The sequence below is a fragment of the Mytilus edulis genome, chromosome 1, assembly GCF_963676685.1.
Source record: "Mytilus edulis chromosome 1, xbMytEdul2.2, whole genome shotgun sequence".
Classification (NCBI taxonomy): domain Eukaryota; kingdom Metazoa; phylum Mollusca; class Bivalvia; order Mytilida; family Mytilidae; genus Mytilus; species Mytilus edulis.
Window position 1 is genome coordinate 99,940,863 of NC_092344.1, and position 21,969 is coordinate 99,962,831.

At 31.7% G+C, this 21,969-nt stretch overlaps 1 protein-coding gene across 2 annotated transcripts; it reads left to right on the top strand.

The window, feature by feature from the left end:
• The first annotated feature begins 3,334 nt into the window (after positions 1-3,334).
• Positions 3,335-20,773, top strand: LOC139497707 (deoxyribonuclease-1-like). 2 transcript variants are annotated; one of them, XM_071285954.1, is made up of 9 exons: positions 3,335-3,423; positions 10,438-10,628; positions 13,806-13,894; positions 14,343-14,420; positions 15,997-16,115; positions 17,568-17,677; positions 19,242-19,402; positions 19,787-19,883; positions 20,649-20,773. In XM_071285954.1, exons 2-9 carry the CDS (start codon positions 10,446-10,448, stop codon positions 20,697-20,699), a joined length of 888 nt encoding a protein of 295 aa, XP_071142055.1. In that variant the 5' UTR covers positions 3,335-3,423; positions 10,438-10,445; the 3' UTR covers positions 20,700-20,773. The 2 variants fall into 2 exon arrangements, with proteins under 2 accessions (XP_071142055.1, XP_071142047.1); XM_071285946.1 differs by lacking the exons at positions 3,335-3,423; positions 10,438-10,628 and adding an exon at positions 12,605-12,803.
• Positions 20,774-21,969: the final 1,196 nt, after the last annotated feature.

A 21,969-nucleotide genomic window follows, 5' to 3' on the forward strand; every position in this document is an offset into this window, starting at 1 on the left:
CCTCATTTTCTACCCATTTGTTGGTACAAGTTAATACACAACACAATTATTAAAGCATTTGTAATGACTAGATAAACATAAAAAATATGGGAAGTCATTTTAACAAAAATCTTGATGTTTACAATTTATGCAAAAATGAAAACATTCCTGACTTGGATTAATTTATGAAAATATCTCTTCAATGAACAATAAACAAACAGTTTAGTCCTATTATCATAGGAACTTAGTACTCATATAGAATGAATAACATAATCAACAATTTTTAAACACATATATCTTATCTATAACAAGGAAATAACATATTTACAGCATAATACAAAAATAAAAAAAATACATGCCCTGGGGGTTACTTGTCACAATATATATATATATATATATATATATATTAAAAATTAAATACACAAAAAGAGTTTTAAAAGCAGCATTGTCTAGCGCTTTCATCCATCTTGGGACTTTTCAAGACTATGAACGTCGTTATGAACGTCGTTATGGGGAACACATTAGTATTATGACGTAACGTCATTGTTCGTAAAATATTAGTAGTATGACGCAACGTTATTGTTCATGTAACTACTAAGCATTAAGCTTGGCGTCAAACACTTTTATAAATTTTCTTTCTAGTTCTAAAATTTATAAAAGTGTTTGACGCCAAGCTTAATGCTTAGTAGTTACATGAACAATAACGTTGCGTCATACTACTAATATTTTACGAACAATGACGTTACGTCATAATACTAATGTGTTCCCCATAACGACGTTCATAACGACGTTCATAGTCTTGAAAAGTCCCAAGATGGATGAAAGCGCTAGACAATGCTGCTTTTAAAACTCTTTTTGTGTATTTAATTTTTAATATATAATTCTGTACACCGCTTGAAAAGAAACTTTTTTTGTATATATATATATATATATATATATATATATATATATATATCAACCCAACAATGTTAGATCTGTAAATTTGCTTTCGCAAATTTTTGGTTCTTCCCTCGCCGGGATTCGAACCCATGCTACTGTGATATCGTGACACCAAATCGCCTGCACTGCAGCCGTCCCGCTAGACCACACGACCACCTGGGCTCTCAAAAAAAGAGCTTTCGCTGGCCGTGTGTTACCTTTCCTCGTCAGTTTTAATCTAGCGGCGTACTACAGTACATGATATATAAGGCATGAAGATGTTATCGTTACAGATCAGCTAAATTATCTATAGTAAAGGATCCTACAAATTAATGTAATATACAGTCACAGAAAATAATTATATTTATAAGTACGTCTGAGTCAGTGACAACTCTACAACAGATGTATCCATCGGATCGCCATCAATGATGGTGATACATGGCTGTGTACATAATGTATATACAACTCGTCTAAACATCAACCCAACAATGTTAGATCTGTAAATTTGCTTTCGCAAATTTTTGGTTCTTCCCTATATATATGAGTTTTTAGACTTTTATATATATATATATTCTCTCTATATGTTATTTTCAAAAGACTTGATTATTAACAGACACAAACTTAATGGATGTGTTCTTACAAAATTTCTTCTTTGTTAACACTCTTTTCCTATTGATTCCGTGAAATTAATATGGAAATCGACAATATGAAACGGTTGAGAATTTTAAAACTAAAAGAAAAAAGTAACATCACAAAAATACTGAACTTAGAGGAAAATCCATAATCACATGGCAAAAACATATAACAATACGCATAAAAAACGAATGGTCAAGAACTGTCATATTCCTGACTTGGTGCAATTTCTTATTTTTTGCCAATTGTAAAATTTGTCACATTACTTTGAAAATGTTTTGTTTTGACCTATCGATGCAGGAACTGCATGCCCTTTTGAGAACCATGACAACGTTAGCATCTGCCTATCACTGTTTTTATATTCTATTTCGACAGGTTACTTATGACATAAATCTGTTACCCGTTCAAATAAGAGCAACTAAAAGACGTTAATCGACCTTACAATGGGTGCAGTTTGTAGAACAAGGACCATATAATCAGAGAACATTATTTTTTCCCTATATGTTGCAAAGACTGTTACTAGCTTGATATTATTTATTGTAGTTGCTCTAACTTGACCCAGTACCAGAATGTCCTACCACTATGTTGAAAGGTTACCTGTCAAAAATTATATACTCCAGAATCAAAAGTTTATTGTCCCTTTTATCTGTTCCAATTAAAAAAAAATGCTTTTAGAATGAAGAAACATGTAAATTTAATGTTTGATGTTTAGTTAAAGAAACTTTATTCATCAGAAATTATATGTTTAATTGCAACTATGCATTTTACAACATTCCTACAGTAGTATTTACTTGCCTTTCAGTAGCAGTTGTTGTTATTGCAACAAATGTTTCTATTAACGACGTTATTAATGAAAAAATAAAAAATAAAACATTTGCATATGTCAAGTGGCAATGCCCTTATATATGCTAATAAAAAACGAACTCTATCTACGTTTTTTATGAAGACTAACTCATTGTCTAGAAACCTAGATGGCCAACGTGGCTAAAAATAGAGCAAAATGGTAAAATGAAAATGTTGTCTACTAGTTTGAAAACTGTTCCCTTCGAATTCTTTATAGTTGTTATTTAACTTTTGATTTTGTCGTCTGATAACGGACATTCTGTTTTGAATTTTCTTCGGAGTTCGGCATTTTTGAAATTTCCTTTTAAACGTATTACTTTGGAAATATTTTGTTGTAAACTACCAATGCAGAACCTGTGTACCCTCCTGAGAACCAAGACCAGGTTAGTATCTGTCGACTGTTTTTATATTCTATTTCGACAGGCTATCCACGACATTCAGGTACTCATCCAAGTTAGAGAAACTAAAGGACGTAAATCACCCTACCAATCAGAGCAGATTTGATAACAAGAACCATAAAATCGGAAAACATCAATTTCTCCCATTAATTGCACCGATTGGTAGCTTAATTTTATTTATTTTAGTAACTCTAACTTTACCGAGTTCTTGAATCTCCTACCACAATGTTGATAGGTAACCAGTCGAAAATTATATATTCCAGAGTCAAAAGTTTATTGCCCCTTTTATCTGTTCCTATTTATTCGAGAAAAAAATGCTGTTAAAATGAAGAAAAATGTAACATGTAATGATTGTTGTTTATGTGAAGAAAATTATTAAGAAATTATGTGTAATAACAACTCTGCATTTTTCAACATTCCTTCAGAAATATTTAGATGTTTTTCAGTAGCAGTTAATGTAATTGCAACACATGTCTTATTAATGATGTAATTTATAAACACATTTGCATATGCCAAGTGGCAATGTCCTTTAATAATATGCTAATGAAAACAAACTCTGCCTACGTGTTTTATGTATATTTACTCATTATCAAGAAATAAGGTCTTGCATGCTTTTTTTAATCTAGATTTACTTATCATCTACAAACAAGAGGTGAGTGTGTAGCTTGTTCCTTAAATTTCCGTCTTTATTTATTTGTATAGGTCTTACCCGTCATATAGTTTACATCAAATAACCCGTTTAAAGGCGGACTAATTTATTACCGCACGTCTGTGTTGTTGGTCATTTCAGTCTTAACCTGGGAACTTTTTTTGGAAATTTATTGTGATGAAAATTTGACATGATATCGGCATGTTTATAAGGAAGTGCACAAGAAACAGTGGCATTTATGGTCGGATTGTTTATGAACTAAGTGTTGAAAAACAAATAATTTTAAAAGGTATATAATGTCATAACTGTGTCTTTAGTTGTTTTAAAGCAAATTTCAGGGGGGAAATAATACTTGTATTTATATCATCCACAAATAAGAACGCTCATTGAAAAATCTGTGTGAAAATTTCGGATTTATTGATACCCAGTTGATTCAAATCTAAAAAGAAAAGTGTACCTATTAAGAGATTCTCTAGATCTATTTATCAGGACTATTATTATCAAATAAATTTATGTGCTTGGCCTTTAATAAATGACTGTACGGTATGTATTGTGCTCGTTGTTTTACCGCACGGTTAATTGCAGTTACCTACATTCATGTCTTCCGTTGGAAAGTTGTCTCATTTGCAATTGTTTTTACATTTCTAAAAAAAAGTTTAACTGTTGATGAAATAATTACATTATGAAATATTCTAATCTCTAACAAAAAGTAAAATAACAAAAATACCGAATTCCGAGGAAAATTCAAAACGAAAATTCCGTAATCAAATTGCAAAATAAAAAGCTCAAACACACCAAACGAATTGGAAACAACTGTAATAGTCCTGACATGATACATGCATTGTAATACAAGTGAGATGTTTAGCTAGCTATAAAATCAGGTTTAATCCACATTTTTTTACATAAGAAAATGCATGTACCAAGTCAGGAATATGACAGCAGTTATCAATTTGTTTGATGTGTTTGAGCTTTTGATTTTGCCATTTGATCAGGGACTTCCGTTTTAAATTTTCATTTGAGTTCAGGTTGTTTGTGATTCTACTTCTTCTTCAATTTTTGGATTAAACTTGGTTTTCTCGTAGTAGCTAGGTATGACAGTCGCATACAATTCCATTATATTGACAACAATGTGTAAGCAAATCACACAATTAAGTCAATAGGTAAAAAATGTCAAAAATATGGGGAACAGCAGTCTATATTGTGTAATTATCATAATCACTATAAAACAAAAACCAAATATGTCAACAAAGATAAACCAAAAATATAAAGGCATATAAACAAAGATATAAGCAAAACCGAAATAACAAGAGTACAATTTTTTTTTCACAGCACAATAACACAATGACGGTATGTACGAGAACCGAGCCTCGTCAATTTGATATCACAAAAAAAGATTAAATCTAAACAATAAAAGTAATAATCTACAAAGACAAATAAATAAAAAGACACTTTAATATGTTATAACGATTATAAAAAACGTCTGTACCTAGAATTTATACTTCAATACAATCGTGTAATATTTGAGAATTTGAGACGGGATATTTATCAACAAGGGTTTGGTATCTTCCGATGAACATTCTTTGGAAAGGGAAGAGACTGTCTGTGACATAACCCTGATTTAGTAACGTTTTGCTCAGACACTTTTGACGTTTTACAATGTTTAAGAAGCAGCTGCAAGCCCATGAACACCGAATGAGTTGGAAATATATAATCCCTATGCAGTTGAAGTGGTATTATGTTACTGAGGAATGGGAAATTTTTAATTTTAAAATGAAAACCGTCTCGTTTGTCATAGATTCTTTTAAGTTTTTCCCATATTTTGACTATTTTATTCATTGTGTCTGTTTAGTTAACGCATCAATGTAAACATTACGGAATTTGATGAGACTATCATCAAAGTGAGAGAGTTAGCGCTATAAAACCAGGTTTAATCCATCATTTGCTACATTTGAAAATGCCTGTACCAAGTCAGGAATATGACAGTTCTTGTCCATTCGTTTTTGATGCGTTTTGTTATTTGATTTTGCCATGTGATTACGGACTTTCCGAATAGATTTTCCTCTAAGTTCAGTTTTTTTTTATTTTACTTTTTACTGAGATTACCGCTTATGTTAAAGTCAAGGTATTTCTCGTTTTTATATAGATTATACCGTTTTTTTCCTTTTGAATGGTTTTACACTAGTAATTTTAGGCCCTTTATATATTGATGATCGGTGTGAGCCAAGGCTCCGTGTTGAAGGCCGTACCTTGACCTATAATGGTTTACTTTTTTAAATTGTTGCTTTGGTGAAGAGTTGCCTCATTGACACTCATACAACATCTTTCTATATCTGTATATGTCTAAAATTGTAAAAGAGGAAGCCGTGTCTGGTGTTTCTTTGATGTTTTAGTTCCGGAGGATAAATTAATGAAACCCAATCAGCAAAGTTTAAATTGTTAATTGAACGAACATCATCAATGTATCTGAATGAGAATTCAAATGATCTTGCTTATTTGATCTTCTTGTTTTGACAAGTACCTGAGGGAACTTCGCAAGGAGAGGCGCACAGTTCGTTCTCATAGGAATGCCGACAATTTGCTGAAAAAAGTCTTACCTCTAAACTCAACAAAAATATTCTCTTCCTTCTTTGTGTAGCATGTTTTACCATTTTGTTCACTATTAACAAAATATGCAGTATGGTATCCCAAAGAAATATACTTATAGCGTTTTCTACCATTTTTATGTTGAAAATCATTGTGGTTTATTTCTTTTTCAATGTGACATCGGAAATGATGTTATACAGTTGAAAATCAAGTGTTTTGATAGAATTCATTTCAGGGAAAGATCGAAATTTGAAATTATTGATAATTTCCTTGCAGCTTTTTGTAATCCACATATGGTTGATACCACTACGCGAGTTAACAGTCTCACAGTATTTTTTATGACCCTCTTTCAATGCGGACAGAATGTTTGTCAATCTAAAAAGCAAAATCACAAAAATACTGAACTCCGAGGAAAATGCAAAAAGGAAAGTTCCTTATCAAATGGCAAAATTAAAAGCTGAAAGACATCAAACGAATGGATAACAACTTTTATATTCCTGACATGATACATGCATTTTGACATCAAGATGGACAATTCATTCGTGGAACATACAGAATCAGCCTGTAATATACCGTTGTGTGTACGGGTTTTATAAAATTAGGTATATAGTAGAAACTAGGTAGGGCCTCCGGTTTGCTGTCCAATGTAATTTTTTTGGAAGCGATGAAGGACTTATGATTTGACAAAATCTCATTCGTCATGAACATGGGTTTGTATGTGGTATCCCTGACTACTGATTTAGTGCTAAATGTTTTACAAGACACTCTTAGTACATCTTTTTTGTAGTACAATTTACATACAAAACTCTTAAAATCATGAAAGTGTCATTTATTCAATATACGGGAAAATTGTTTAGGAATGTCGACATGTGGGTCTAATTTTAAAGTCGACAATCATTTTTTGTCGAGCCTGCAACTTTTGTTGCAGATAGCTCGACATAGGGATAGTGATCCGGCGGCGGCGTTAGCTAACTTCTTAAAAGCTTTATATTTTAAAAGGTGGAAGGCCTGGATGCTTCATACTTTGTATATAGATGCCTCATGTTACGATGTTTCCGTCAGTCACATGTCCAATGTCCTTGACCTCATTTTCATGGTTCAGTGACCACTTGAAAAAAAAGTTCAGAATTTTTGAAATGTTGAATTCTCTCTTATTATAAGTAATAGGATAACTATATTTGGTATGTGCGTACCTTGCAGGATCCTCATACCCGTCAGACAGTTTTCACTTGACCTCGACCTCATTTCATGGATCAGTGAACAAGGTTAAGTTTTGGTGGTCAAGTCCATATCTCAGATACTATAAGCAATAGGGCTAGTATATTCGGTGTATGGAAGGACTGTAAGGTGTACATGTCCAACTGGCAGGTGTCATCTGACCTTGACCTCATTTTCATTGTTCAGTGGTCAAAGCTAAGTTTTTGAGTTTTGGTCTTTTTATCTAATATTATATGCCAAAGGTCAACTATATTTGGTGTATGGAAATATTTTATGATCTATATGTAAGTCTCGCAGGTTTTATTTGACCATGACCTCAATTTCACGGTTCATTGCACAGTGTTAAGTTTTTGTGTTTTGGTCTGTTTTTCTTAAACTATAAGTAATAGGTCAACTATATTTATTGTATGGAAGCATTGTTAGCTGTACATGTCTGCCTGGCATGGTTCATCTGACCTTTACCTCATTTTCATGGTTCATTAGTCTTTGTTTAGCTATCTTGGTTAATGTTAAGTTTATGTGGCAGTTGTAATAAATCTTTATACTTAGGACTATCAACATAATATTAATGATTAGTAAAGAAGGCGAGACATTTCAGTGTGTGCACTCTTGTTATATAAATAAGGCCGTTAATTTTCTCGTTTGAATTGTTTTACATTGTCATATCGGGGACTTTAATAGCTGACTATGCGGTATGGGCTTTGCTGATTGTTAAAGGCCGTACGGTGACCTATAGTTGTTAATGTATGTGTCATTTTGGTCTCTTGTGGACAGTTGTCTCATTGGCAATCATACAACATCTTCTTTTTTATATAAGGTTAATTTTCAAAGTCGAAATTTTGGCTAATCTTCCAGAAGCCATATATTATATATTTTTAACTACTAGTATATACTAATATTCTATATGTAACAAATGGCATTCTATCTTAACATGTTCTTGTTTTATGTACCGAATCAGTTTGCAAGTCAATGTCTGCTCCCTACTCAAAAAGGGATTTGATCAATTTTGTTTAACAAGACAATCCGATCTTTTTAGCAATAGATAGTAAACTATGGACAACATGAAGGTATACAATAATTATTTTAAGGGAAAAAACTGTACACCAATAGATTTTTCAAACGGATTGGAGATGGTTCTACATTTAATTTAAAAACGGTAGTAGTGTGATACTATAATATATGCTGATATTCCCTTTAACTGTTTGAATAAACTCATCAAAGATATTCGGTCTAAAATTTTGAACACCAGACACGAGTTTCGTCTACAAAAGACTCGTTAGTGATGATCGAATCTAAATCAATACGGTATGTAGTTGAAGAGCATTGAGGACCCAAAATTCAGAAAGGTTTTGGTAAGTATAGCAATGTATTCCAGGGTAATCCGAAAAATGGAAATTTAATTTTAATTATGACATTATATATGATAATTCATGTCAAATCAAAGTGCTGACTACTATTTTAACCCATTTCAACTAGATGGTGTTAAGTGTTAAGTTTCTTTCTTTTCAACCAGCAATGATTCACAAAGCATGGAATTTTCTGTTGTTTGAATTGAAAAAAATTCCTTATTTATTATTTTACAAATTTAAAAGTATACCTGCAATTTATCTGTAAGAGTAATAAAAGTAAATAGCCAAAATATAAACTTGACTCACAAGATACCGTGGTCACTCTTATGGTTGTGCCCAAATTATTTGCCCCCCCCCCATGTAAAGACAACCTTATTCATTAAACAATTATGAGGGGGAGGACAGGGGTAAGGGAGACCGGGAGAAAGGGGGTAGGAGAAAGGAGAAAGAGGTGGGAGAAAGGAGAAAGGAGAGGAAGGCTGGGAGAAAGGAGAAAAAGGAGAAAAAATAAAATATCTCTCCTTTAAAAAAAATTTCTAATATTTCAAGAAAAAATATCTCAAAAGGAGATGTTTTATTCTAATGGGAGAAAGGAGAACAGGGGTAGGAGAAAGAAGAAGAGAGGTGGGAGAAGGGAGAAGGGTACCCCCCTGTCCTTCCCCTCAATTATGTCTTCATAACATAAATAAATCTTATAAATTAATAGAGATATCTTATTAACTTATGGAGATATCTTATATAGTTAATAAGATATCTTATAAATTAATACAGATATCTTATATTTTAAATAAGATATCTTATATTTTAAATAAGATATCTTATATATTTAATAAGATATCTTTATAGACATTTTAATAAGATATCTTTATAGACATTTTAATAAGATATCTTATTTAATAAATCAGATATCTCAATTAATATATAAGATATCTCATTTTGTTATTAAGATATCTCAATTAGTTTATAAGATATCTTATTTAACTAAATAAGATATCTCGAAATTGAATAAATATAATAACGGCGTGCCATATGGGACAGGCACATAAATAAATAATGTGGCGGGGTTAAAATATGCCTGTCTCACATCACTAGCTCGTCACTGATTGTCTTCAGTTATATGCTATTGTGTTCTTGTCATAATTTGAATTTGGTGTTGAATAAAGAACCTTAAGGAGGCTTGATAGTCTAAACATTTCCGAAAAAAAATAAACATTTCTTTTTTCATTACAAATTTAATTTATTATGTATTAGTTGTTACCTAATCATATGGTACAAAAATCATTCAGAAAAAAAATCGTAGTGGCCCAAATGCCTTTAAAAATGTATGTACCATTGAAAAAGCTCCAAGTTATCTCCCTTTGGTGCAAAAATGCCATTTTTTGGGGCATTTAAATTGAAATATCTTTTTTTAACTCATCGGTGACCTATATTTTTTTTATTATTTTCAAATAAGGTGTACTTAAACTAAACTATTTTTTTCGATATTACCTTTTTTTGTTAGTTCAACAGAAAAAAAAGTACCTTTACAAAAATGTATGCTTCTTTCAACAGATTGAGAGCTTAAATGAACGGTGACCCCATTTTTTTTATTTTATTTTTCTATTAAGCATAAGATAAAGTTCATTTATAGAAAAATAATAGCAAACTCCTATATTAAAAAAAAATGATAAATACCCGCGAGCCCAATTAAATAGTCTCTATTATAATTTCTAGTATTCGAACGACTTAGAGACTTGACATATTCTATGGATACTTGTCTATTGTTGAAGGTTGTATATTGACTTCAAATGTCCTCTGATGATTGGTAATCGCTGTCTCATTCACGTTTATTCTATATCTATTTTATTTGTATTTACATTTTTTTTAGAACCTGCAATGTGTAGATATCTTATAATCGGTTTAGTGCTGTTTATGGCATTACTGATTCAAGCAAAACCTAGATGTCGTAAAAATCCAAAACTCCGTAACGGGACTCCACTTCTGGTATCAGCATTCAACATCAAGACGTTCGGAAAATCCAAAATGAGTGACCCTGAAGTAGCGAACTATATTAAAGAGGTTGGTTCAACTATATGTATTGAAAAGTTATAAACCCCTTTATTAACCCCTTTCACCATGCAAGGCTTTTAGTTTTGGATAACTTGTTTAGGCGGATCTCTTAACTTAAAAATATAATAACACCACCACGTTTCTTGTGCACTTATGCTTGTCCATATCGTTGCTAGTAGCTGCACCTGGAAAAATTTGATACGCCAAACGCTCAAATCAACATAGTTAAAAAGCCAAACAAGTATAAAGTTGAAGAGCATTGACGACCCAAAATTCAAAAAAGTTGTCAAAACTTACAAGATAACCACATTTTTCTATTTTGACATTAAAAATGAGATATATACGCACCAGTGTTACCGAAATCGCTTGTTGCCACGAAATATTACACGCTATTATCTTCGTAACAGAGATTTTGCCTACCATATATTTTCATAAATAGTCAATTAATGCTCAAATGACATATTTATAAGAGATAACAACTGTATGTAAAACGTCAATTTTTAGTCCAATATTCATATTGTCCTAGAATAAAATGTATTGAACAAGGCTGTCAAAAATATGTGATTGAAAACAATACTGTAATAAAATTCATACATCTGATGTGCTTCACTTGATGTACCATCAAAAACGCTCAAACATACACATTTAAAAGCAAGGGGGATATATAAATACGTAGAAATATTTGGAGCTAGATGACAAAAGGGACATGAAAAGAATAGCCGAATTTATCTAAGGTCAACTTAACCCGTTGTTGCTTTACTGTTTCTTAATCTATCAACACCGATTGTTTGGAAACAAATGTTATTTTGAACGTGCAAAAGCGCTAACTTCTAGCTGATAATAGAAACGAGGACTACCAGTCCATAAGCAATTGTATTTTTCAAAACAGTATTTCGAAAACAATTACGTACAATAAAAATTAACCAATGCATTAAGGGAAGGAAATGTAGGCTTGTATTCAACCAATCTGCTAAACAGTGTTTGAATTACATTTCTTTTTATAAATTCACTAACTTAAATTAAAGAAAATTTTCAATAAACAGATAGTACTTAGGTATGACTTGATTTTGATACAAGAAATACGAGACATTATCGTAATGATTATCAAATATGGTTTAGTTATAAACAATTACACAAGGCAGCTCCAGGCTTCCGTAGGACAGGCACATAAATAAATAATGTGGCGGGGTTAAAATATGCCTGTCTCACATCACTTGCTCGTCACTGATTGTCTTCAGTTATATGCTATTGTGTTCTTGTCATTATTTGAATTTGGTGTTGAATAAAGAACCTTAAGGAGGCTTGAGAGTCTAAACATTTCCGAAAAAAAAATGAACATTTCTTTTTTCATTACAAATTTAATTTATTATGTATTAGTTGTTACCTAATCATATGGTACAAAAATCATTCAGAAAAAAAATCGTAGTGGCCCAAATGCCTTTAAAAATGTATGTACCATTGAAAAAGCTCCAAGTTATCTCCCTTTGGTGCAAAAATGCCATTATTTTTGGCATTTAAATTGAAATATCTTTTTTAACTCATCGGTGACCTATATTATTTTTTTATTATTTTCAAATAAGGTGTACTTAAACTAAACTATTTTTTTTTCGATATAACCTTTTTTTCTTAGTTCAACAGAAAAAAAGTACCTTTACAAAAATGTATGCTTCTTTCAACAGATTGAGAGCTAAATGAACGGTGACCCCATTTTTTTTAATTTTATTTTTCTATTAAGCATAAGATAAAGTTCATTTATAGAAAAATAATAGCGAAATCCTATATTAAAAAAAAATGATAAATACCCGTGAGCCCAATTAAATAGTCTCTATTAAAATTTCTAGTATTCGAACGACTTGAGACTTGACATATTCTATGGATACTTGTCTATTGTTGAAGGTTGTATACTGACTTCAAACGCCTCTGATGATTGGTAATCGCTGTCTCATTCACGTTTATTCTATATCTATTTTATTTGTATTTACATTTTTTTTAGAACCTGCAATGTGTAGATATCTTATAATCGGTTTAGTGCTGTTTATGGCATTACTGATTCAAGCAAAACCTAGATGTCGTAAAAATCCAAAACTCCGTAACGGGACTCCACTTCTGGTATCAGCATTCAACATCAAGACATTCGGAAAATCCAAAATGAGTGACCCTGAAGTAGCGAACTATATTAAAGAGGTTGGTTTAACTATATGTATTGAAAAGTTAGAAACCCCTTTATAAACCCCTTTCACCAAGGCTTTTAGTTTTGGATAACTTGTTTAGGCGGATCTCTTAACTTAAAAATATAATGACACCACCACGTTTCTTGTGCACTAATGCTTGTCCATATCGTTGCTGGTAACTGCACCTGGAAAAATTTGTTACGCCAAACGCTCAAATCAACATAGTTAAAAAGCCAAACAAGTATAAAGTTGAAGAGCATTGACGACCCAAAATTCAAAAAAGTTGTCAAAACTTACAAGATAACCACATTTTTCTATTTTGACATTAAAAATGAGATATATACGCACCAGTGTTACCGAAATCGCTTGTTGCCACGAAATATTACACGCTATTATCTTCGTAACAGAGATTTTGCCTGCCATATATTTTCATAAATGGTCAATTAATGCTCAAATGACATATTTATAAGAGATAACAACTGTATGTAAAACGGCAATTTTTAGTCCAATATTCATATTGTCCTAGAATAAAATGTATTGAACAAGGCTGTCAAAAATATGTGATTGAAAACAATACTGTAATAAAATTCATACATCTGATGTGCTTCACTTGATGTACCATCAAAAACGCTCAAACATACACATTTAAAAGCAAGGGGGATATATAAATACGTAGAAATATTTGGAGCTAGATGACAAAAGGGACATGAAAAGAATAGCCGAATTTATCTAAGGTCAACTTAACCCGTTGTTGCTTTACTGTTTCTTAATCTATCAACACCGATTGTTTGGAAACAAATGTTATTTTGAACGTGCAAAAGCGCTAACTTCTAGCTGATAATAGAAACGAAGACTACCAGTCCATAAGCAATTGTATTTTTCAAAACAGTATTTCTAAAACAATTACGTACAATACAAATTAACCAATGCATTAAGGGAAGGAAATGTAGGCTTTGAATTATATTTCTTTTTATAAATTCACTAACTTAAATTAAAGAAAATTTTCAATAAACAGATAGTACTTAGGTATGACTTGATTTTGATACAAGAAATACGAGACATAAGCGGCGAGGCATTACAAGATCTTTGGACATTAGTGAACAAGTAAGTTTTACAGCTGATAAACCACATATTTTGAAGTATTGAAATAACACATACATGAAAAAACATTCATTTAAAAATTCAAACAGATGTTTCCATGAAATACAAACTGAGTAATAAAAACATATTACGAACACTAGAGACTTAAACTTATCATCATTAAACGGACAAAATGGACTAATACCAAAAAGTAGGAAGTATGAACAGACCTACTTTATAACCGTCTTTTATTTAATTTGTACATTTTGGAGCTGAATTCCTTATAATCACTTTGTAAAATTCACAAAATCTTGTACATTCAATTATAAGATAAACAATATAAACGCCACAATGCAATCTGTGTGTTTCAATAATCCTTAGAAAAGAGTTTTTGGGGGTAAAGAAATAATTCTTTCAACAATAACCCTTCAGCTGCTCAAGAAACTGACCGATGGACACTGCTTTATTACAGGACCGATAGTTACGGTATGACAGTAAGCGAACGTCTGGGAAGATCTTCATACAAAGAACAGTATGCTTACTTCTACAAGTAAGTTTTATTCTGGTATTTATAACGTGTAAAACAATTTAGTGGATAGCGATGCAACGTAGAGAAGTTGCAATGATTTGTTCCTTAAAGATTTATTTAAAATTCGATTGCTAAAAAAAGTCAAATAACATTAATACCAAACTCCGAGGATAATTCTAAACGGAAAGTCACTAAGCAAATGACAAAATCAAAAGCTTGAACACATCATACGAATGGATAACAGCTGTCATATTCCTGACCTTTTTAGGAATACTATAACAAGTTATTAAGCTTACAATCAATGTCAGTACCAAGATCCTATACTTCAACACCATCACGTATTATTTGTGAAGTTGATACGGAATATTTATCAACAAGGTCTTGGTATATTCCAATGAACTGTTTTTAGAAACGTCCTTTGGCATAGCCCTGGTTCGTCTACTTTCTGCTCGGACACGGTTGACGTTTTACCAAGTGTGATGAGAAGCTGCAGCTCTTGAATACTGACAGAGTTGTGTGAAATATATATCATATTCTTATGTGTAGCTGAAATTGGTTTATTGCTACGGTGGATGAAACTGATAATTTCAAAATTAAAATCGTCTACCACTTATGTCATATTCGAGATATAAGTCTTCAATTTCTAGTTCTGGAGGATACAATAATGTAACACAATCAGACAAGTTTTAAATGTTACTATAAAGAACATCTCAATATATTTGAATGTGAGAGTAAATTATCTGTCTTCTTGTTTACAAGTGTATGAAGGAACTCCGACTCATATGAAAATAAGAACAGGTTGTCAATGAGAGGTGAACAGTTCGTTCCATAGGAATGCCGACAATTTGATGAAACAGCCTACCTCCAAATTAATTAAATATATTGTCAATAAGAAACTCTGGCATAATATCACATGTACATCTGTGTAGCTTGTGTTACCATTTTGTTCACTATTAACAAAATATGCCGTATGATATCCCAAAGAAATAAATTTAAAGCGTATGATACCATTTTTATGTTGAAAGGCATTGTGAATTATTTGTTTTAGACGATTTTTCAATTTCACATGGGGAATGGTGGTATACAAATACACGGCGCAAATACAAAACTTCAATCCTGGTATTTATGATGAGTTTATATACGGGGTTGAAAATTAAAAGTTTTGATAGAACTGATTTCAGAGAAAGTTCGAGATTTAGAATTATCCATAAGTTCTTTAGCGTTTTTTAGATTCTACATATAGTTAATACCACTACGCGAGTAAATTGTTCACAATTTTTCTGAATACTATCTTTCACTGCGGACAGAATCTTTGTCAATCAGATGGATAATTCTGTAGTCGAACAGGAAGATGAGCCATCAATGTACCGTTGTTTGTACGGAATTTTGTGAAGATCGGGTATCCAATACAAACAAGGTAAGCCCCCTCCCCCCCCCGATTTGCTGTTCTATGTAATGTTTATTGAAGCATAGGAATGATCAAAATGACAACGGAAAAAAATAATATTCATAAAAATGGATATCAATCGGAAGTTGTTTCATGATTAAACAACCTGCATTGTAGAATATTAATAACGTCAGCTTGTTTGTTTTACAGAGTACGTACTTTGAAATTAATAGATGTTCATCAGTATGATGACGGCCCTGATGATTATACTGACTGGTTTGAAAGAGAACCATACAGTGCTCTCTTCCAACCTGTACATGGGGGAACAGGTATTTTAACGCATTTCTTTTTCAAATACACGAGTAAGAATTACTTTAAGTTGATACTATTAAGAGGTCGAATGTGTCATTTATGTTAGTCAACCAGTTGCTGTTAGTTTCAGATACGATATTTGTCGTTGTCACATGTTAGTCATGTTGATGGGTTTTTTTTTCTTTCAGAAACATAATTTATCTGGCTGGTATAAATGTTAGTCAGTTGATGTAATGTCACCGGATATAAATATTCAGTACATTTTGCTATATTCCCTCAGGACTTTGTGCTTTCTGTGTTTTCAGTGTGTATGTTTGACGTTCATATTATCTTCATTTTTCCTATTTATATCTAATTTAACTATTGACGGCAATATTTTGAGCTTCTCCTGTAGAATTAGTTACTGGTGAATGGCTTCTTTTATTTTAGAATATCTTTGGTGTTTTAGTCCGATTTATTTATTACCCTTTCACAGTGTTTTGCGCGTTCGGAACCGGTGGCCAACACGTTCTGATATAAACACATTTCAGTTAAAGATATGTAATGCTTATTAAATATCACTAAGTCGATGTCACTGCTGGATTAGGTTTCCTCTCACATGTTATTAGCTCAGAAATCAGAAAGTCTGTTTTAAATTAATAAGGTAAAATTTATAAATTAAATAAGTACAAACCTTGTGATTGTTCGAAATAGTATAAGGATATTCTAGAATTATATTATCATAGCTGTATTTGACAACATCTTTCTGAATTTAGGAAACCAAGTGCTCCTTAACTTCAAACTTTATTTTGCCTATTATGGCATCCATACGGAGTCTTTTGAGACTAAACTTGTGGTTTGCGTACAAGCTAAAAGCCTGATATTTTTTTGATGAGGTTTTTTACAACCACAGAATCGATCCCACTGCTCGTGGAGGTTTCATTCTCGAGGGTATTAACACCTCAGTAGTCAGCTAGTCTGTCTTGACATATCATGCCTTTGTAAGGTCACGTTTATAAAGTAGCTGTTTCAATACTTTGAACTGTTTGAAATACTAAGCATTTTTTCTTTTAAGAATAGATAACCTTAGCTGTATTTGGCAAAACCTTTTGGGATAAAGGGTCTTATAATGCCCTTTAACTTCGTATTTTTGTTGGCCTTTTCACTTTTTTTATTCGCGTACTAATTCTTTATCCTGGTATCTTTGGTAAAGTCTTTTGTTAGTTAGTTTATATAATTTATAAGTAAAAACTTACTGTGCCTAGTATAATATAATATAATATAATATAAACTCATCATATATACCAGGATTAATACAGAAGGCTATATCTTTGTTTAAGATTAAAGAAAGGTCATGCTAGAAGATGTGCTAATTAGTCAAAGTGTTCTCAAGATCTCTGATACTGGTTTATAGTTGATGTTTTTGTATCATACAAAATTTCGCTTTCGCATGCTGTTATAAAAGTTAGTAAGTCGATGTTTATTTTCAGATACAAGATTTGTTGTGACTGGAATACATGTAAAGCCAGCCGAAGCTGTCCCAGAAATCGGTTATTTGTATAATGTGTACCAAGACACAGTGAACAAGTGGGGAATAACGGTGAGCTAGCATTTATATATTTGTGTCGATGTTTTTTCTTCTCTCCTGATTATTATACTGTTTCCAGTTCATATTCGGAACTTTTTCATGAGAATAAAGTAAAAAAAGGTTTTAAAAAATTAATAATTCAGTAATTAGTCTAATTCAATATGTTGATGTCATTAAACACTATAAAAGGTTTGTTGCAAAAAGAAATAATACAAAATTAATCAAATCGAATAGCAATAGATGGTATACTGCTTGCAGACTACTGGTTGAACATATACATATAAGACAATATTAAAAAGGTTAGTCAACTGACTTCTAGACCAATTACATACAATTTGTCTCATAAACCAATAATTATATGTCTACCGATGAGGAAATTGTTTTTCAAAAGCTTATATAATTGCAGAGAATAATAAAAGATAGATAGAATGAATTAGTGATTGTATTTTGTTTTTATCGATTTTATTTTGAATGGCACATTAAACGCAGTTGTACTCAATTTTATTTTGTTAAGTCATCAAAAAAAACTTGAAAGGTCCCCGTTCATAAATTAAGAATTATTAAGAAGGTTATTCAAACTCCCTCAGACAATGTAAATGTGGCTATCCTGTTTAAGTCATATAGGGTTAACCTTGCAACGTATAAATCCCTGGCTTTATTATGTTTAGATTTGAGCGTGCGTGGTGACCTAAATTCGCTCTTCAGACGCACAAAACTTAAAAAGAATTTATTTCATGAAATTGTCAAGCTTTAATTGAAAAATCTTGAAAATGATTTAATAAAATGGCGAATGGAAATGAGAAATGATTTTCTAGAGAAATAAAAGCAGAAAACAGACCCAGGTGACCAATTGGTCTTCAACACAACTAGAAAATGCCACACCCAGATTTTGGCTTTTTGAAGATAAACATACTTATATTAATTTAGCACTCTTCTGCTTTTCATGAAATTTGATACAACCTGTTCCTTTGTGAATATTAAAACATAAAAAACAGACTTGAGATGATTGACAACGCGATAACTATTTGAGAGGTGCAGATATTGGCAAAATTGTTGTGTTTACTGAGCTTTTGAAATATTTCAAGACCTCAATCATTCAAATTCAGGATACTATTTGAAATATTTCAGGACTAATTCGATTTCACCGAGGTATATCATCGTACATAAACTCGTATATTTTATGGTATGCGCAATGTTCTATATGTTAATTGGAATGTATACTGTTATACAAGTGGTGAGACTTTAATAAAATATTGAATCTGAATCTGAATCTCGTTAATGATATGATTTTATCAACTTTCGCGTAAGATATAATCAAGGAAACAAAACATTGGATATCCCAAACCTCTTCAACATTGATTTGATGTATTTAAAAGTATTTTGATCATTAAAAAATCGGGTTCAAAGAAAATGTTAATGCAGTTATAATTTTCCACAGTTGCCTAGTCTTTTAACACAATACAACATAGTGATAAGTCGCCTACACATATATAGAATGATTTAATTTAAATTATAATGTATCAATTGTTTCGTTAATATTACAAAACTGATAAAAAGCTGTATTTTTATCCATAAGAATATAATGACTTTCGGAGACTTCAATGCAGATTGTTCCTATGCCAAGGTTGAAGATTTGGCTTCAAAGCAATTTTACTATGACAATGTTGACTTCCATTGGCTGATTGATTGGGATGCTGATACTACCACATCTCAAAACACTAACTGTGCTTATGATAGGTATGATGAATGAATACAAAGATATCTAGATTTAATAGCATTTTCTAAATATTCAAAGTTCTGTCATTCTCTTAATATGAGACCCTTAACCAATAAAAAACAGAAATCTCGGAATTATATTGGAGAGTTTCGGGTTGAAACGAGTGTCAGGTTGAATAAAAAATTTAGTATGTCTTTCTCTTTTATTCTATCTCTTTCTCTTTGTCTCGTTCTACAAATATTTAACTAGAACATCATTCTTCATTATTTTCAAATATTACTTCCTAAATAGGTTAATAGAAACTAATATGATAACTAAATAAAAACCTATAGAGATAAAAACAAAAAAAAATAATACAAAATATGTACCTGTGTGTAATAATATCCGTTTTTGTTCTATGGTAGAATCGTAGTCTCTGGAACCAAGCTTCAGCAGGCAGTAAAACCAGGTTCAGCTAATGTGTATCAGTTCGAGAACACACTTGGATTGACTTACGAAAGGGTAGGTTTTAAACTTTATTTTGATGATGCAATATGGTGTTAACGTGTTAGCATAGTACTGTTGTTTCGGTACTATGATAATGAGAATTTCTGCATAAAAGAAGCGTCAGAATAAATTTAAAAGGTATCCGTGGTACTCCAAATATAAACATCTACTGCATTTATTGATTAGTTGATAGAGATGGGATAATTGAAACATGTGTTTGAATCATTATAACAGAAAATCAAATTCGGCCACAATGTTGGACGTATTCTTTCAGAAACATGCACTTCACTATTGTCCCTTTAATATATCCGATGTTTTCTTTTCTTCTTCTGTTGTTCATACCATTAAAACATTTTTATCTTTTTTGCTTGATTTCCATTTATTGTCCTTCTGATATATCCGATGTTTTATCATCTTCCTCTGGTGTTCACACCATTATTATATTTTATCTATGTTTGCCTCGATTTCCGTTTATTGTCCTTCTAGTATATCCGATGTTCTCTCTTTTTATTTTGGTGTTCACGCCATTACAATGTATGTGTTGCTTGATTTCCATTAGTTTAAGGGTTATATAATTTCAATACATTCTACTTCTTGAGTATAACACAAATAAGATGTTTTTATTTGTATTTTGAAAGTGATTAATAAAGGTTGACAGCCTGTTCTGGATCCTAACCATTATCAAATTGTATGAAAATATTCATGCCAAATTGTGTATATCATATTTAATTTTTATTGTATCATAAATGTATATATTAAATATGCAGTTTTATATTTCAGATGTTGGATGTTAGCGACCACTATCCTGTTGAAGTGCAACTTATCATTTAAGAAACCTGTGAATTGGAAAAGGCTTCGCATTTCAATAAAATAATACACAAAAAAAACCAATGTATACTTTACTTTACATCATTTGGTTGAAGCATGAATCATACAGTTGAAATAAAACAAAACATTTCTTGAGTGAAAATTATTTACCATCTTTATAGTATATTCAAATACACAATATCACATCCATCCTCTGACATTCTAACAACATGAGTCAAGTAAAAAAAATATTTATATTTTAAGATAACTAAAACTATTAATTTATCAATTATGCCAATTATGAGCATTTGTTCAAAAGAAATGTTCGAGTCTTAAAGCAGACTCGTGGCACGTATAGTGCAATAATAAAATCCAAAATGTCAAAGTCCATGCTTTGGTGTTGCAAAACAAAACCAAACAGTCAGATAAAAAATTAGCAGGTAAATAATTTTATCTGGATTCAGTGCAATGGAATTCGGTTGAGAAGTTATGGAATAACAAAGTTTAATGCGGACGAAGACAATAGACGACAGAAGTTAACCCTATGTGTAATTAGTTTCGTAAAAGTCTTCAATTTGGAATATATACAGCTAAAAGTGCAAATAAAAGTTATTTAACTCTACGAAAAAATACACTACACAATTAAAATAATAGAAAGCTTACAGTACGGAACCATAGTTACAAAAGAATGACTACATATGTGAATGTGGAATCCGTAAACAACTTGCAGATTAAATAGTTAACAAAGGTACCAGGATTATAATTTAGTACGCCAGACGCGCGTTCGTCTACATAAGACTCATCAGTGACGCTCATATCAAAATATTCATAAACAGTACAAGTACAAGGTTGTAGGTCATTGAGGATCCAAAATTCCAAAAAGTTGTGCCACATACGGCTAAGGTAATCTATGCCTGGGATCAGAAAATCCTTAGTTTTTCAAAACATTCAAAGTTTTGTAAACAGGAAATTTATAAAAATGGCCAGATTATTGATATGCATGTCAACACCGAAGTGTTGACTACTGGGTTGGTGATACCCTCGGGGACGAAACGTCCACCAGCAGTGGCATCGACCCAGCGGTGTAAATAGTTATCAAAGGTACCAGGATTATCATTCAGTACGAACAAAACCCCAACTCCAAGGCTAATTAAAATAGGGCAGTTAATAAAAACTGACAAAATCAATCACCGTCAACCAAAGGAACGAGTGAAATCCTGACATGGCACAGACATTATACGAAGAATACAGCGGATTAATAGATATAGGAAGATGTGGTGTGAGTGCCAATGAG

Bases quoted from the DNA above. Each gene is read 5' to 3' on its own strand.
- LOC139497707 (XM_071285954.1), top strand. From the start codon at position 10,446: ATGTGTAGATATCTTATAATCGGTTTAGTGCTGTTTATGGCATTACTG. The intron at 13,895-14,342 runs GTAAGTTTTACA...GCTTTATTACAG, and splicing joins CTTTGGACATTAGTGAACAA to GACCGATAGTTACGGTATGA. The intron at 19,403-19,786 runs GTATGATGAATG...GTTCTATGGTAG, and splicing joins ACTAACTGTGCTTATGATAG to AATCGTAGTCTCTGGAACCA.